General features: G+C 37.3%; 1 protein-coding gene across 1 annotated transcript in view; it reads left to right on the forward strand.

Moving 5' to 3' along the window:
* The window catches only part of eys (eyes shut homolog), a 153,225-nt gene that overhangs the window by 67,578 nt on the left and 66,056 nt on the right, over positions 1-19,591 (forward strand). The window contains exons 28-33 of the mRNA XM_035663372.1: positions 5,876-6,047; positions 6,389-6,467; positions 6,926-7,125; positions 11,270-11,394; positions 11,958-12,082; positions 12,511-12,724. Coding sequence (XP_035519265.1) covers positions 5,876-6,047; positions 6,389-6,467; positions 6,926-7,125; positions 11,270-11,394; positions 11,958-12,082; positions 12,511-12,724 — 915 coding nt within the window. The remainder of the gene's footprint in view (positions 1-5,875; positions 6,048-6,388; positions 6,468-6,925; positions 7,126-11,269; positions 11,395-11,957; positions 12,083-12,510; positions 12,725-19,591) is intronic.

Raw genomic sequence — 19,591 nt, forward strand, 5'->3', positions numbered from 1 at the left:
GTGTGTGTACAGTATATGTGTGTGCACCATCTAAAGCCGATTCCTGTCAGGTACTAGGAAGATTAATTTCATTTGTCTTCCACACTGTATCATCAATTTATCCTTCCCCAGTTGAGAGAGGGGGGAAATCTCTGAGGTATTGCTACTCTGGAGAGCCGAACCTGACACGCATGGCCCAATTCCCACAGAAGCAGCTTTTATTATTAGGCCCACGCACAGCATAGTACAAGTCATTACTTTTTCTGTTGCTCTAAGCCCATCTGAGGAAACAGGGTTCCCCAAGAGAGCAAGTGGCCAGAGGATACAGTTTGGATTGGCTCAAACCAACTAGAACTCATACAAAATATTTGCTCTAGTAACGTGTGTAAGAGCATTGCAACTTTTCACAAAAAACACAGGTTCATGCCCCTGCTGTAGCTGGGGATAAACTTCTTTTTACTCTAGTTTAATAGTAAATTTGCCGTCTGAGGTTGATTCATTGCATCGTGTTTTTTGCAGCTTGATTAGATTGGACTGAAATGTTATTTTGCTTTGATGGTATGACGTGTCATCTCTTCTATCTCTGAAGTCCTGTAACTCATTGTGTCACTTGATGGTATTATCATATTATTTGCCTCAGCCATCAGGGAAGTCAAGAGGTTTTTTTTTGCATATCGAATGCCAACATTCATTTTGGCTTGAACAGTTGAAGCTGCTTGCTAATACACCAGTCTTGTGCTATATCTACTCACTTTCATGGATGTGATTAAGCTGTGATGACACTTCATTCCTGTCTGCATCCATGTATCCATATTGGATTTTCCTAGTGGTTGATTGTTGGTCAGTCAGTGTATCTATATTTTAGGCTGTCTGGTTTCAGCATATCTTCATCAAGTAACTCTAAGAACAGTTAATTACATGGTGCCCTGGTAGCTCACCTATTAGAGCGCATATATATCAAGGCTGAGTCCTCACCACAGTGGCCTGGGTTTCAATCTTGGGCCCTTTGCTGCATGTCATCCCCTCTCTCTCCCCCGCCTTTCCTGTCTCTCTCTCCTACCACAATGCTAAATAAAGTGAAATTCCCCAGAATATAAAATAAAAATAAAAAAAACACCTAATTACCTCTTTTCTAAAGCGATGGTAAATATAAATTATATATTTTTTCACATGTAGCATGTTCCAGCTTTGAGAAAAAAAATCATTATTCACATTTCTGACACTTCCCAAGCTTTTATCATTATTTGTACCATTCTACAAGTCATGTGTCAATAATAATCACTTGTTCAATAACCTTTTTTAGTTATTCCTCTAATCTAATCATATTTTATTATGTTGTATTTTTTCCACAGTGTCATTTTGTGACAGACACTATAAAGGATGCTGTAGCTTACTCACTCCAAGACGAGTCCTGGCAGCTGTCTAGATCTCAGCTGTCTGATCATTATTTAGGATGTTTTGTTTAAAAGGCTCTGCAATCCCATTAATGTATTATTTAACTGTACATAGGCACCGTGCTCTGTACTGAGGTCAGAAGTCATTACAGCGACATGATTAATGGGTAATCTTGTTTATATAAATCACAGTTTAAGCACACTATTCGTCACCTTCTCTTTTCTCTTCTTCACCCATCATTAAGGAGCATGTTCCCTTGAGTGATAGTACAGTGCAATCAGCACTTTGTTGCAGCTTCCTCAGTCAGCACATTGTTGGATGATGATGTTCTGGCCCTCGCAATGTTGTTTGGCTTCAGTAAATTCAGTCTTTTGCTGGATGAACTTGATGAATAATACTTGGTCTCTGCAGAGATCTGTTGCTTTGTAGATGTAGTGCACATTTAATGTGAATGGAATAACATGTACTTCTTGTGCAAACATTTCAATTGAATCTATTAATTTTATCAGTTTGTTTTTGGGCTTAGTCCTTAAAATGTGTAAATTCTTTTCTGAGAAACAGAAGTATCAGTAACAATGTGTCAAGAATGCATTCATATGCTATATTTTAAGGGCTTATCACAATTAAGCTTTAGTTCTTTTGATTTCAGATTACATTTCCTTCGCTCACTAATCCATCACATGATTGAACAAGCGAGACACTTTGTACCCGTGTTGACCAGTCTGCAGCATTGAATACTCAGTATGTCATTCCATATCTCATTTATACTTCAGTCTTCTTTTTCTCTCTTTTCTCTGTTTTAGATTGGGTGTATGATGCCAGCCCAGAACCCAAAGTATTTTATGACTTCTAACTTAAATAAAACATAGAAATACATAATGTGAGCATCAGTCTATGGATAATGCGAAAAAGAAGTGCCATCTCTTAATGCACACATTTAATGTGTGCATTAAGAGATTTTCCTACCATCATTTTTCACTTTTTGCATCATTTCCCTCGTCACACTTTTGTATTACATAACCCATTGTTCATTTTATGTTGCAACGTTCTATTATTATTTTGGGTCCAGGGATTGTTTTTAACCTTCATAAACTGTGAATTTTGCAGTAGCCGTATATCTTTCATTTTGGCTAAATGAAAGAGTCAGTTTGGCACAATAAAGGAGTCATTCTGTAATGAGAGAACATGATAGATTCTTTGTATACTAAAGACACACATTTATTCTCTCTCATGATAAAACACGGAAGGCAATAAATAAATTATTGCTCCTGTTGTCACCATATTTGTTTACATCTGCCTCAGCCCACAGATGAAAAGCCAACCAAATGTTTAATGATGGGTCAGTCATCATTTTTCATCTCTCGATTCTTGGAAGTCTCAAATAGATTTAAGGGGTGGTAGATGATCTCTTTACTACTGCAGTAAAAAACACAGCATCACAAAAAATGCCCAGCTGTAGAATTAGAAACAACCCGCTTAATTTTTAATTCCTCAGCAAAACTAGTCACTTCTGTGGATATCTTTGAAGCTGTACCTGCTAATAATTTAAACTACTATAAACAGTCACAAGTGTGTTTTTCTAACTTGTGTTCTGATTTGTTGGCAGGAGGGAGACTAATTTTGACAGCTCCTGTTACGTAGTGTTTCCTTCCCAGCTTGAACTCTCCCCTCCCCTCTATTTCTTCTGTGATCTTGTTGCTATTTTTGTTAGGTCTGCATAAATAATGAATATCATCAACTCTTTGAATAAGGCTGACTTACTTACTGAATCTTCAGACTAAGTATCTTAAATGTGGCTGATGGACAGTTAAGATATAAGTTGTTTTGAGGATAATTCACATGTTTGCTTTGAGTCAGCACATTTGGCGCAGTACAGTTTGTTTAGAGGACTGTGCCTTCGAAGACATGTTACTGTGTAGTCACAGCTCTAAGGATATACCGCACTAAGAGTATGTGACACACTTTTCCATTAGTTCAGTAATGCACTTCACTGAGTCCTCTTAAGGGACATTAAAGGGGCCAACTATTGTTGCAGCATGCAGCATTCTATGCCTCCTGTTAGCACTCTATTATGAGTGGACACAAAAACAAAAACATTTTAATTGAGCACAGATATTTTCATTAAATATTTATCTGTTGGTCAATTTTTTAATTGATCAATTAGTTATTTAGGCAATGCATTTCCCCAGAGCACCTTCAGATTGCTTGTTTTATTTGACCAACAGAGTAAAACTCAAAGATACTCAAGGAACAGTGTGAATGATTTTGTAGCATGTAGCAGTGAAGTTGCAGTTTGCAACTAACTGAACGCTACTCTCATCTCTGTTTGACGACCTTGGAATGAGAATGGGCTGTAGAGTGTATAGGAGAAACTTCTGTCCTCAGGAAAGTTGTGTAAAATGCAAAAGGCCCTATCTACCAATCTACTTTTGGTTTGTCAGTTCTGGGGTACCGTAGAAACATGGTGGTTCAACATGGCGGACTCCATGTAAAGTGACTTAAGCCATCTGTAAATAAAAACAGCTCATTCTAAGGTAACAAAAACACAACGATTCCTATATTCAGGTGATTATACACAAACAAACATACTTGAGCTATGAATATTATATTCCCTTTTACACTCAAATAAATTAAAAAAGCAGCAAATTCTCACATTTCAGTACATGGAACCAGTGAGTGTTTGACATTTTGCTTAATAAATTACTCAATTATGACAATTTGTAGGGATTCTTTTTCCTGTTGTTCAAATAAATGATAAATCGAATAACAATGTCAGCTGTAGTTTAGATAATAGTTTATCAGAACCTGCCAAAACAACGCCTATTGGCTTTCACAAGGCAGAATAAAACTTTTTCTTCAGTATAGGATATTAACAGCTCATCTGTCACTAGAGATCTGTGGTTATATGCTACAATTAACAAACTAATGGTGTGCCTTGTCATTAGTCCTGCCATTATCAGTCACATAAGCCTTATCTAAAATTCCAACAACTGCTTATACAAGTTTACATGTAGAAAACTAAGGTTTAAAACTTTAAACGTTGAAATGTCCACTAGGAGATAATATTTCTGCATCATGCTTTGATTCAGACGCTATTTATGTGGAAGCTGAATATGGATAATTAAAGTTAATGCCAGCAAGGAACTAAAGGATATTTTTCTGTGTGATAATTAATGAGGTGGCAAACAGAATCAGGAGACACACGTTAAAGCCACTTTGAACTATGTGTCTTATAGCAAACCCTTTTCATTAAGAGCATTCAAGGTATGTTGTCAGTAATAGAAAAATAATATGTGAGGAAGAGGTAACTTGAGGTAAATAACTTGAGGTACAGAGCCCAGACATCCTTTAATGCAATGCCAGTGAACTACACACAACACGCTCATGTTTAGCATGAGTCTGTGATCACTTTATATCAAAGGTTACTAAAAAGACCAGAGATGATAAACATGCCATGCCGGTGAGGCAACTTTTTCTGGACAGTATGCTTGGTGCTGCTATGAGCAGTATTGGGTCTTAAAGGACCAGACATAACCACAGATTGTATACTTATATTTTTTTTTTTAGTTTTTTTAATTTTTAAAAAAAAAATGTAGCAGTAATTTGAAACAACAAATCATTTTCCCAACAATCACACTTGACTTGTATTTGTCCCCTATATTTGATTACTTGTGATTTCTTATGAAATAAAGGTGATGAGTTGTTGTTGTTTAAGGTCTTAGCAAGTTGTCTTGGCTTCAAATTCATCCAGATTTCTTATCGATATTACAGTATGCATGAAGGACGAGGTTACGATACAAAAATACACTGAGGTCTGTAAAAAATATAATGTTTTTAAAAAAATCTCCCTTTAAGTAGTGTAACCTGTGTGTGTGAAGCACATCTTTTAGATCTATTGAAAATGATAAATCATGCTGACAAAGTGGTTACGTAGAAGATGTAGAATTTTTCAGATCACTATAAGTTTGACAATGGCATTTATAACCTTATAGTTACCATTGAAGTTTTTTCTTTTTTTTTATGATCAACAAATCTCATGAAAAGATGTAAACCGACAATACATTTATACTGACAAGTGTTTGTAACCACAGTCTGATTGTAGATGATCTGTGCCATAGATGATGACTATTAAAAACATGTGAAAGAGCCAGTGTCAGCATATTCCGTCATTTCAGTAAACAAAGCCAGTGTAGTTTATTCCCGCTCAGTTTGTCAGACTGGCAGAACAGAAATGGGACCATGTCCTAGAGCATGTGCAGTGATGTCTCCAGAGACATCCAAAATGCAGTCACAGAGTTGTTGCAAAATTATCAAAACTCAGCCTTTAAATGTCTAGCTTGTTTGTTTAGACTTGCATAGATGTTTTGAGGTTAGAAACTAAAGCTGAACCCGGACTTGACAAAGTAATAAAATCCTTTGGGTACTAAAGTAATAAGAAGACATTGCTCTGATTAAGTTGTTAAATATGTAATGTCTTACTTAAATATGCTTCATTTCCTAGGGGCACGGTGTGACGTTAACATCGATGAATGTGTTTCAAACCCATGCCAAAATAGTGGGAGATGTATTGACGCACCTAATCGATACGACTGCTTGTGTCCTGATGGCTTCACTGGGCTCCACTGTGAGACCAACATTGATGAATGCATGTCAGCGCCTTGTCTTCATGGGAGGTACAGATTTTTCTCTGTCATCTAAAACAGAAACACTGCAAATTGTGCAGAAATGGCAAGGCATTATTTTTAATTACACTCCTTGCCAGCGCAGTGAGTGGAGACATATGTCACATGTTGTAAGGAGCTAATGTGATGCACTTAGGTTGTCTCAGTGGTCTCTAAATTATAGTCATTAATTCCGTTGAAGGGGAAATTCTCATTCATTCAAAAGACTCTAAGGATTTTGCATGAACTATAGAGCTAAAGACCTGCATATTTGAATGCTTTTTAGTTGATTTCATTAAGTATTATAATTTTGATTAATTCAATTCTGACCCCATCTGTTGTGGCCTTCTCAGCTGCATGGATGGAATATATTCACACTCCTGTCTTTGTGAATCTGGATGGACCGGCAGCAGATGTGAAACCAACATTGACGTGAGTTGAGCTTAATTAATAAACCTGCTGGATGTTAAACAGGAATGTCAAGAGAATTCTGTAATCTTTGTGTGGCCTTTGGTATCAGTAACTCTATTGATTTTTCTACAAGATAAGTCAATTGAACTACCAGGATCATGTAAGCATTGTACAAATACCTGATTAAAAGAAATTGCTAATGCCTGATTGATTTAAACCACAACTTGTGCTGGACTCTAGAGATAAAACATTGAGTTGCTTACAGGGTCTCTGGGAGCATTTAGTTTAATGGGTAATGAGATTATTTGCTTTTTAACTACTAACAATGCATTCTAAACCAAAGTTGTTTTTCTTTTTTAACTAGACATTATGCATTTTAGATAGCAAATCATCTATTTTATGGTTGTATCTGTCAAAACATTTAATACTATTTTACGGCCCCTCACTCCTGTAAGTTTTTGATGTCTTTTCATTCACAGGATTGTGCTTCCAGTCCCTGTTTGAATGGAGGCTCATGTGTGGATCTCATTGATAAATACGCATGCTTCTGTCAGGATGGTTACACTGGGAAAACTTGTGAGAATGATATAGACGTCTGCAAAGATGCCACTTATAATGTCTCACTGTGTTTCAATGGAGCCACCTGCATTGATGGTGAGGGATCAAACTTTACATGCAGGTGAGTTGATCCACTGTTAAATGTTTTTTGTTTTTTTAATGATGTACTGATACCGAAAAATTATCCCTGGGTGGAGTCATTGTAATATGAGCTGATTGGAGCATGCCCTTTGTGGATATTTAAACTGTCATGACTCACCTTAAAAAAGTAAAGGCTAATATTAGCAGTCCTGCCCAGCTCTTTATTGGATTGGAAGTTACAGTTAGGGTGAGGGACATCTAGCTGGAACTCATCAAGCTGTTGTGTAAACATTAGCTTAACAAACCTACTCTTTGTAGTATTTAACAGGTTAGTAGAAGTTATTCTTAATGCCTGCCACCAGCTCAGATTCAGTTGGATTCCCCTTGAAGTCAATGAAACAAGGCGGTAGAAACACAAGCACTTTTGTCCACAGGGGCTGTTTAATTAGGAATCTAGCTACAGTGACAGTTGGCAGTTCAGCCAGCAAAATCTAAAATTATTAAGAATTGTGATTCTTGAATGTGCCCCCATAGATGTAAACTACACATGTGCTGTGCAAGACTTGAAGCCTTGATGGGTAGCAACAGTAATTAAGGGGACAGGGCTTAGTAAACGGTCAATACCTAAATACTGGGGAGTTGTAAGTATCACAGGTGAACTGATAAACATGGAAAAACATTTTTGAAATGTGAAAAAAATGTATTTGCATGTCAAAATTAAGTATTCTAGGAATTTTTCTTGTCTCTATCTAACAATGCATTTTGTTTCACAAGAAGGTGCTACAGTATCTGTGCATTCCTCCAGGTTGGTCGCAAGTGAATCATTACTTTTTAATTGCTGACACTCTCTCCCTTGAGTGATGAAGTGTATCTGGATACAAGGTGTACTGTATGTAGTAAGAGTGTGCAGATTTGACATAGCAGCTCCCTGGATGCCTTACAGTTAATTACATTGTCTAACCTTGTGCTGATGTGCTGCTGCTCAGTGTCATGATTTAATGTATCCTAGACTACCACAACTCCAAATAGGTTGGCGCACTTTACAGTGTTATATATTGACGCACTGGACTGCCTACTGCCTCAGCACAGCATTTTTTTATGGTGTTTACTTTATTGTAGGATAATTTGTGTATAATATTACAGAGAGGCAATACAGTGTATCTTGTGAGTTTATAGGTAAATGTGTGGCAGCCAAACTTAGTGAATACACACATTTTATGTCTAACAATGTCCTTTAGTGTCCTGCTGATCTGCAATATGATGATTGTGCATTGTGTGCTCTTTCCAGAACAGAGGATTCATCAAATGAAATGTATTGTGGAATTAGTGCATTATTAACTGGTTATTGGCCTTATTTAGATTCAGTAATCAGTCATTTCTTTAACCAAGTTGCTTGATTTGTGGTTTATTTACAGATATAATATAATAATATTTGAGTAATAGATGGAAAGTCAGCATTTTGCCAATTTGTTTCTGTGTGGATATATTATGTACTTTGATTTAAAAGAAGCATTTTACACCACCAGAAAACTTGAATACAGATTTAGCTGTTGTCTAGTGTTGGTCGGTCAATTTCTGAGTAACAGCAGGTTGCAATCTGTTGTTTGTGGTGACTGATGCTACACTGACTTTAAAGTCACATTCAAATATTTTTTGAGAGACGACCATGTTTTGTACATGCACATATTTTTTTCCACTTGAATGGAGAGGGCAGTGACTAATGGCCTAAAATATAAAATTGGTCAAGCAATAGTTTCTTCGCCAGACCACATCTACAATACATGAAATACTGTGAGTGTTGTTTTATCTGCATGTTATGTGTGAAGTGGTACATATTCAATTCTGCACCTGTTCAGCCAGTGGCCTCAAAAGCACTCCATTCCCTCTCTGTTATGGTGGTCAGCCAAGAGGTTATGCATGAAACCATTTTCCCATTTTCTGATGTTGTAGTGTTATGTGATTAAAGCAAGCATGTCTCAAAGATCTCAGTTTACAACAAAAGTCAAATTCCCAAAGAGGAATTCTAGCTTTGTGAGTTCAGCAAAGGTGTGTTAAAAGTGTATTAATTGAAACATGAGAAGTAGTCTGGTTTTTGGTTAATTTGAGAATTTTCTCTCCCATTATTCTGCTTGTGTCACCTTTTTTGATGTCAAATATTCCCAAAGATGTTCAGTGGGTTTGAGGTCTGGTGACTGTGAATTGGAAATCCATGCAAGCCAGCAGACCTTGGTCTTCCTTGGCCTCAGGTACCTTTGATGCATGATCAGGCTCATTGTCCATCTGGAAAATGACTGCTCTTCTACAAAACTTTAAGCCAGTGGGGATGACATCTGCAGAATAGAGTTGTACCTCTCTTTGCTCAAGGTGTAGCTTATCCTGTGCAAATCACCAACCCCACAACAGAAAGCCATTACCAGACCTAAATATTTCCACTTTGTTTACCTGTGGATTTTATGCACTGCTGAATTAATCCATTCTGTTTTATCTTACTCTCAAATAAGGTCTCTAATTTCAAGTTTGTGGTCTATAAACTTTACTCGAGTTTTCAGCAGTGAGTTTTTTGGTATTGTTTGGCATGACCAGTTTTTTATCAAATAAATGAATTAGCAGTAATGATATTAACACATAGAGAGCCATATTGTTTTAGTCTAACCGTGGACACAACAACCGAGCCCCTTAGCTTGAGAGAAGTGCATTAACAACATCATCTGTTAACTACACGGAACAGTATTTTCTCTGAACTTCATTCAGATGGTACAAAAGTACTTAGTCATGGATGTGACACTGTTGATTTGTGGATTTGTTTTAAGAGTTATTGTGAATATCTGACACTGTGCAAGCGAAAGACTAATGCATTACTATTACTTTTTTGGAGGGCATCTGGATGTACAGACTTGATTTGTTCAGATGTGGTATAATGCAACAAAAGCAAGGAGGATATGTTAATATTCAAACATCCCTCACTCTTATATTGATAATATACAGTATGAGGGAAAGACACTGCTAAGTTCCACAGAAAGTGGGTTACTATTCTGTAGGTGTAATATAATATATGCCAAAGAACAAAATGGATGTTCAGTAAAGTCACTCGGTATAAATTCAACATTTAATCACAGAAACATAATTTACTTTAGGCGAATTGTAAAATATTGCGTTAATGTAAATAACATTGCCTGAAGTTACTATACACTAACAGATTTGTAAGTCTCCACAGACCCATCGTAAGAATATAATAGAGGGTATAGAGCCCTTTTCTAATCCAGCGGTGTTTGTTAATGTTTACCCTGGCATATTCTTGCTCCTGACACACAAACAAGCTGGCTGTAAAGACAAGTTTCTGTTAAAACATCTTTTTCACTTATGATGAATAAACTAACATTTTAGTCCAGCTGTATTATAATACACATGCGCTTGTGCATTTATAAAAGTGAGATGTAATAATAAGGAATTTCACATCTTTTAAATTATATGATAGCAGATTCTGTCATTCTTATTTTTGTTGTCCACTATACACCAATCATCCATAACATTATGACCCTGGTGGATCGGACCACACGGGCCAGCCTTTGTTTCCCACGTACATTAATGAGCCTTGGCTACCCATGACCCCTGTCAGCCAACATTCACCTCTGGTGGTGGGCTCTTTCTCCTTGGCACACTTCTTGATAAGTACACTCGACCCACTGGGCCAGACCGGGAACACCCCACACCCAAGCTGCAGTTTTGGAGATGCTCTGACCCATTCATCCAGCCATCACAATTTGGTCAAATTCTCACGCTTCGCATTTTTCCTGCTTCTATGCCTAATATATCCCACCCACAAACAGGTGCAATGATAACGAGATAATTAGTGTTATTCACTTCACCAGTCAGTGGTCATAATGTTAGGACTGATCGGTGTATATTGACCAGGAGCAGTGTACTTAGGTAAATGTGAGTCGCTGCATGGACGACCCACCGCAACAGTTTTAAATAAATAACACTCTCCTTTACTGATTGCACTGCTGTGTCTCTCAAGATCCCAAGAAATGTTTTTAATAATATACTCTGAAATAAGAAGCAACAACTCACTTGAGTTGTAGTACTTTTTGATAAATAATGAAAACAAGCAGTTCTTACAGATACAGTGCCAGTTCCACGATACAGCCTCACGGTTTTGTGTGATGTGTGATATGTTTCCTTAGCTGTCCACCAGGTTTCATGGGGGATTTCTGTGAAGTGGATGTTAACGAATGTTGCTCAGCGCCCTGCCACAACGGTGCCATTTGCCAAGATCTTATTAATAGCTACGTCTGCCACTGCAGGTCAGGTGAGTCACTCAGACATCCTGTGAGTCTCTCAATTTACTTTGAAATGAGACAACCAATGCAGTTTATTTGACTTTATAAGTCCTTTTACAGGAAACCTCTGTGGCTCAGGAACAAGATTACTAAGACACAGCCTAGATGGATGTTTTACTGTGCCCCAGATGTGGTAGAGTACTGTTTACCATATGTAAACCATGTTAATACTTAATAGCACACCCGTATTGGATTGAAAGGGGCCATTTAAAGTGTCACTAAAGGTTACCATAATGCCTACATAGCTCCTTTGCCTCAAAGCCATTCAAAAGTCATCCACTTTTCTCCAGGGAGAAATTTGTAGTCATACAGTACTAAAAAAGACAGTGATAAAAAGACGATACAGCCTGGACTCATTAAAATGTATGTGGCATCTTACTCTTTAGTGAAAGCCTTTTCTTGTCTTTGTATGTGTGTGAACCCAAAAAGAAGCAAATCAATGTAGGAGAATCTGATTGATATTCACTTCAGAGGGTGGAAGTGGGAGAGCCTGGGCTCACCACGGCACTCTGTGGGCTTTTGTTCCTGGCAGGTTGGACAGGCCTTCACTGTGAGGATGACATTAATGAGTGCCTTCCACAGCCCTGCAACCAGGGGATATGCATTCAGAATGATCCAGGCTATGGCTACACCTGTTTCTGTCGTCCTGGATTTGTGGTGAGGCTCCCCACCTTATTCCCCATCTCCATCTTTTTTTTTAATTAACCTTTACCCTCTTGCCACCTCAACTCTTGAATTTTCTCATGACACTAATTTACTAGACTGTTAAAACTGTGTGCTTGCTTTTTTATTATTGTAGTCTAATCATCATTCATTTATTGGTTACTATTACTTTATATAAACAATTTACACCCCAAAAAGTTACTCAAGAAAAAAAATATTGCATATTTTAGATTTGAATGTTGCACATATAATGAAAATAATCTGAATCATCAGTAATCAGATACAATCTTACCTCAAATAAAAAAAACTTGTTTTTGTAACAATGTCATGTTTCCTACTTAATGCAAACTTTATTATTCAAACTGTAAACATTATGTCCCATTTAGCATCTCATTTAAAGGTTGTTTATTTTACATACACAGGGGAGGAACTGTGAGCATAACTATGATGACTGCCTGTTGAATCCATGTCCAGAAGCATTTTCCTGTGTAGATGGCATCAACAAGGTCAGCTGCCTGCCTCCTGTTACGGATGCTGTTCCCTTGGCGACCGTAGTCAAGAACATCACTCGCGGCTCCACACCCAGAGTGCCGACGCCAACACTCAGCCCGGCACCAACAGCTGTGCAATCCACAGGTACAGACCACACTGTGCAGGCATGTACAAATAAGTACGTGCATGTACATTTTATGCATTTTATCCATTTTATTTACTCCAATTTATCTCATCTCGATAAAAAAAACATATGATAAGCTTTTATAATACAATGCATTGTGAAAGATCAAACTAGTGGTTCCCAGCCTTTTTGGTCTGTGACAAAAAAGGAGTATCTACTTTCACATTTAAGATGTCTGAGTTGTTAGCAGTTTCCCCTCACATGGTTACATCTAAATAACAGTTGGAGGAATATTTTACAAAAATAGCAAAATATTAGAAAAGAAGTCAGAAAAAACACTACATATTTACAATAGATGAACTTTGCTTTTTCATTCTTTTTAAGACGTGAGCCTGCACAGAGCAGGTTGCATTTTTTTGCACTAATGTTTCGCTTCTTGTCAGTGGAGAACGGTATTGGGCTCTGGGTACATCAGGGAGGATTTTGGCGCAAAGCACTTTGGAGTTAATAATGCTTCCTCATTGGTTTATTTTGTTGCTGTCACAACGGTTCCCAGCTGACTGACTCATTCTCACTTCTTGCAGCGCAAATAACAAGATGGCAGCAGATGCTTGATGATCGTCAGTCAAGTTCATTCAATATATTAAGGTTCATTCAATATATTCAAGATTCTTCAATATACTCAACGTTCATTGCAATATATTTCAAGTTCAATTCAATATATCAAGGTTCATTCTATTATTCAAAATTCATTCAATATATTCAAAGAATTCATTCACATATAATGTAAAGATTCATTCATATATTCAAGAATTCATCATATATTCAAAGATTCATTCAATATATTCAAGAATTCATTCCATATATCAAAGATTCATTTACATATATTTCGAAGGTTCATTCAATATATTCATCAGATTCTTAATATATATAAAGATTTTTACATTCAATATATTCAAAGATTCATTTCCTGAATGGCATGCCATAGTATATATACGTGTGTATGTATATATATATATATATATAACCTTTATCGTCACAGGGGCGTCACACTCAAACATCTCAAACCAAAACAATGGGCACTACAGACAACCAGATTGCATTGAAACGAACAGTAATTTTACCTAGGAGATAATTGTAACGCGTAAATAAAAGTAAAACTTACCAACACTGTCTTTATTAGTCTTTCCACAGTCTTTCCAACAATCACTTGTTTGGTCAAAAAAATAAACCCTTAATTCCCAGAGTTAGATGAGAAAATAGCTGCCATACAGGCTGCTATGGCTGCCATGTAACATTAACTAAGTGCGCCTGTCCAAGTATGTCCACTAAAAGTGCTTGTTTTTACCACTGAAAGACTCAGATTGTTGAAGTGTATGACAGCAGGATCCTTACAGTGATAGACCCTTTGTTTAACCACACAAACAAAGAGCTGTAATATCGCTATATACTCACGACCAGACTCCAGGGACAAACAAATATTTGTATTTTTTTATTTTTGTGTATCATTGTTCAACTTCATTCAGTGGACAAAAACAAAAACACACCAAAACCATCTTTGTTAGTCTTTCCATTGTTCGCGCAATAACCAACTCTGTTTTGGCCAAAATAAATCCTTAATCCACTGACATAAACAAGAAAAACAGCAGTTTCAGTCACTCTCCTCAGTTTCACACAAAGGGACTGGCACATGTATCTAGACTGGCTTTGTAAACAGAGCACAGACAGGCTGCTATAGCAACACAGGTAAAGGGAGTGTGACGTCATTCTTTTCAGGACGCCATTACTCCACTATATCTTTACATAACAAATAATTGTTTGCTGCTGTATTAATGTTTTAAATCTCTTATGTATGTGTGTGTATATATATGTATATATCTTCTATATACATACGAATATATGATATAAGAACATATAACAACATATGAATGCAAGACTTGCAAAGGAGTATTTTACATTGTTGTATTGCTACTTTTATTTAAGTGAAGAATCTGATCACCACTGGGTATATATGCTGCCCTATCTCAAGCAAATTTAAATCCAATTTAGTTTAGTTTCTAATTGTTAAAGATGTGTACAACTTTAAAGGCTGCATACAATTAAGATGTTTGTCTGTTCGAATTAGTTCACTCATTGTTTAACTTGTCTGTGTGTTCAGGATGATTCTAAATACTTTAAATGTTAACTTTCTTGTATGAGGAAGAACTTTAGATCAACATAATATTATAAATCATATTTACATACTATAAAACACAGACTCATGGTTTTTGTAAAGTGAATAATTTTAATGGAAAATAATTTGCTACCAAAAACAACACCTATTACCTTAATGATAGATCATCTTAAATATGGCAATCAACTTAAATTAACATTTATCAATCAAGCCATATATACAATAACAATGTTATTACGTCCATTAACATTATGTGTGCAAGAAAGTGACACTAAATTATTTGAATTGATCAGCCATTACTCCAATCAATTTGTACTAAAGGTGGTCCAGGGATTTATTTTTTTGACAAATTACAAATCCATCCTTCCCTTGTCCTTCCTTCTTTTCACCAAACATTTTTGCTGCAAAAGGTTTGCCAGTTTCAAATGTGAGGAGACTCCCACTGAGCCGGTACTTCAAATGTGAATTTAGAGCCTTTGGAACATAGCAGGAAATGATATATTAGGTTTGATTGAGAGATTGACATAGTTTGTGCAGCTGTGGTGGGAAAAAAAAACATCTTGTTAAAAGCTAGTTTTGTGTTGGCCACTAAAGCGCATTTTCTGTTTCTATTTGAAAGAAATAATTTCAAAGAGTGATAAGTCCAATCATTATTGGGTGCTATATCCTTTAACACTCAAATGACACACACAGAACCCAATATGTTGTACATTACTGGTATTGGACTCAGTCATCTATGAGAGAGGAGGAATTGGGAGCACTGGGCAGATTGTTACTCCTTGACAGATGAGGCCTGTCTGCCTTTGAAACTGTTCACAGAGCTGTAAAACAGACCTATTGAACACAGACGAGCTTGAACCAATTCAGTGCGACACTCTGAAAATCACTGTGGGCCAAACATAATGGAGTCCTCCCCGCTGCACCTGATCCAGCCTTCATACAGTGCACATTGCACTGGTTTACAAAGGGTTAAATATACACACAAGATACTGGTAAAGAAAAACAAACCCTAGCATCTATGCACTGAATCATGTCTTTATTCTTTTATATGCAAGTGTATAATCAAAGTAAATAAGTTTTAAAGTAAGAGGACCCAGAAACTCATGAGTTTATCTAACTAGGTCACCATCTAAACGCATGCAGTGCCCTTGGTGCTGCTTGAAATAGACTCAGACAGTGCTCCTTTAAACCTAAGACTGCTCCACAACCTTTGAAATATACCAAGTCAATGGGAATTTGAACATAGAGAGGGTAGTTTATATAGTACACTGGCAGGAGAGAATACCGTTTCACGATAACAACGAAATAACGTCAATTAAGTCTGACTTTTTCTATATACCTTAATTTTTTGTAAAAAATAAATTCAGTTCATAAGCAAACTAGTAGCAAGAAAAGAGAATATGTATTCTACTGATTGAGATGATTGTCTTCTGGGGTTCTTTTTTTTTTTTTTTTACCCCCATCTCTGTACATGCAATGCTGAGCTTCACAGTATTTTAGCTCTACAATGTGAGAGCTGATGGGAATCTTGAAAGGACACTGCTGGTGGAGGGAGGCTTACTGCAGCTAAGCCACAATTTGGTTGACTTTCCTTGGAGTGATCACCACAGCGCAGGTGAAGCTGTTATCTTTTGCTGCCACGTGTAGCAGAAATGAAATTACTTAAGCTCCTCAAAATCAACTTGATGAGTAAGAGGTTAGCCAGAGGGTCGTTTCAAACATGCAGTACCTGTCTTGGGGCAGTCACCTTGTTAACCTTCAGTTTAACATGCATGCATTTGTTCTGCACGCCGCTAGTTTATGTTAGTTATATATTTTGCTCATAATTGAGTTGGCGGTGCCTGATTAGTGTGCCTATAATCATTTTGATATATTCAAAAACAACTTTGCCAGTGAGTCATAATGGCATTCGCATGATGTGCACAGTTATGAATATTCATGAGTGAAAAGGCTCGGCAAGATGAAAAAAGCAGTGTCTCAATGTGTCATTTCAGCTGCAGTTTGTGGCCTGTGTGCTTCTGTACAGTAACTGTCAGTGCAGTGCGCAATTTCATCAGTTATTTTTAAAACCAGACAACAAAGATATAATTAGACACTAGATTTTGAAAAAAAAAAGGCATATTATATTTAGGATTTGACTCCTCCGTATGTCTCAGCAGTATAATGATATTTAACTAAACTTCTTACATCTTAAATGTAACATTTTCTGCCAGTTTTGTAGGCACAGTACAGAATGACCTTTTGCCTTCCCTCAGGGCTCTGAAATTGCAAGGGTCCAAGAATGGTCTTCAGCAGTATTTTATCTCTGTCCTGTGACAAGTTCAATCAGTCAGTCTATTACCTTACCCAATAAATCAGGGCCGAAACAGGACTCACATCCTGGCTTTTTTTTTAAATAAATGGGACATTAAGTCTATATCAATTAAATCCGCCATCCAAAGTCTATCCTCATATTAATTGATCTCAAGTTCGTATTTCTCCAAATAAATTTCTCTAGTGGAATATCTTGTTCTTTAACCTGACCGACATTTGCACGCTGTCTGTGCAGCAACATGGTGCTCCACCTTTCTAGGTTACATTAAATATGACTCATATCAATTTTCTCACCTCTTTTATGGACATGTATTAAGACCGGGCGTAATTAAATCTGATCTGAAAGATTCCCACTGAGACTACTTTTTTTTTCCTTTTGAAACTAGAAAAAGATTTTAAACAGAGTACAGTACTAACAAACTCCTTGGTCAGCATTATGTTAGCCCCCTTTTTTCCTGTTATTATAACAGCAGTAAAGAAAATACTGATACTGCATATCAAGATATTTAAAGCGAGGATGCAGTTTAAATTGTACACATTTACAATTTAGATTCAGTCCCACTAGTTACTTAAAACGTGTGGATGAATAATGTGGTGTGAGAATGTAAGGTAGTGGTAAAAACAGGAGACCTTTGAAGGAGAGACTGAATCTAACTGCTAATGAGGTATGTTACTGCCTCCTGGCAGCAGCCTCAGACTGCATCAAAGACTACAACAGACTAAACAAGGCTTTAAAATTAATGAATAGCTTTGTCTCTGAGGGGTAATTTTCCATCATCAGCATTGGCAAACCCCATTGTCAGGAGTGAAGTACAAGACAGCACAGCATTGTTGCGGTGTGCATTTATCCTCATTAATTCACAGATCACAGTAGGTCTGCTCCTGATAATTCTCACTTTTTTTTGTCAGGGGATTTTCCTCAGGGTGTTGGTCATACTGCTCTCCAAAGAAATTGGGGGTATTTAGGTTAGCTTGTTTGCCAAATGCCCTGAGGGGCCCCACTGTCAGATCAAAGGGGCCTCGGCCTATTAGGACTTGACGTGTAACAAATATTGATAAAGGTCTAACTTGCAGCTGCTCGATTAATCATGGCAACAACTTTAAAGGAGCTTTGCTGATTTCTCTAGTGTAATGATTTTTTTCAGATAAGAACAGACAGAGCATGAGACAGGTGCATCCAGGAATGCTTTTCATTTTAACAGGCTCTCCGGTTTGACTTTCCGGCAACAAATTGCACTACTTCCTTCAAATGAGAAATATATTGAGCATGAGCACCCCTAATGCTTGCCTCCAATTGCAGTCTGAGTCAGTCTTTTAAGTTTGTCTGCGTCACTACCCCCAATAAGCTTGCGGGCAGTGGAACTTTTACTGAAATATCCCATAATTGCCCATTCTCATGGATGATATAAGCCAAGTTATTCCACTATAAAATGAGGCATGTAATAAACTTGTATGAATACGTTCATTTCAGCCAAGACTCCTCTCTCGGCTAATATAGTGCTATTTGCATGCTTCACAGCTTTTTGGCAAATAAGACTATTTACATTATGGAACACTAAAAAAACTGTGATGTTACCAAGAGCCCTCAAAGCCTTTTATTCTGCTTTCAAAATAATAATTATCTACCTTTTGCCTCTACTTCACATACTAAATCACATGCACTAGTCTCTTTAGGCTGTTTTAGGTACTGGCAGGCCCGTTCCAAGACAGCAGGGGGCCCTGGGCAAGATTTTTTTTGGGGGGCCCTCCTTACTTTGTCTGAAGCTGAGAACTATGAAATAAAACTATACACTTAATATAAACTCACTCTGTGGAACCCTGTTCTAGGGGATCATATGGGGATTGCAATCTCTAGCTAATAAACAAATGCACTAGACTAATTGAGCTAGCTACCCTGACTGACCTGAAGTTAGCTTCAGACTCGCCGTCTATCTGCAGCAGCTTAATTGCTTCTGAACAGAATTGGCCAATACTCACCTGTGAATTGCAAAAGAATATCAGTAACAATTCCTTCACTTGCTATGAATGGGTTAGCCTGTCAAATGCAGTGCTCACAAGTGCTCACTGCTCATGAAACACATGAATTTCTGACTTCTCCCACTCATACTGCCCGTGCCCACTCGCTGTTATCGTAGAGTACTGCTCACTGCTTGCTGCCTTCTACAGTGCCGCAGTCGCTCAAAACATAGGAAGTGGGGCTACCAATGAATGAGCGGGAATCATTGTCTTGAACAAAGACATCAACAAGTGACTCAAGTCCAGTGAATGAATCAATGCATTACAATAAATATTACTAAACTTACACCGATCAGCATTATGAGCACTGACAGGTGAAGTGAATAACACATATTATCATGGCACCTCTCGATATATAGGGCGGCAAGTGAACATTTTGTCCTCA

The sequence above is a fragment of the Morone saxatilis genome, unplaced genomic scaffold (assembly GCF_004916995.1).
Source record: "Morone saxatilis isolate NCDOM2014 unplaced genomic scaffold, NCSU_SB_2.0 Contig19, whole genome shotgun sequence".
NCBI classification, from domain to species: Eukaryota; Metazoa; Chordata; class Actinopteri; family Moronidae; genus Morone; species Morone saxatilis.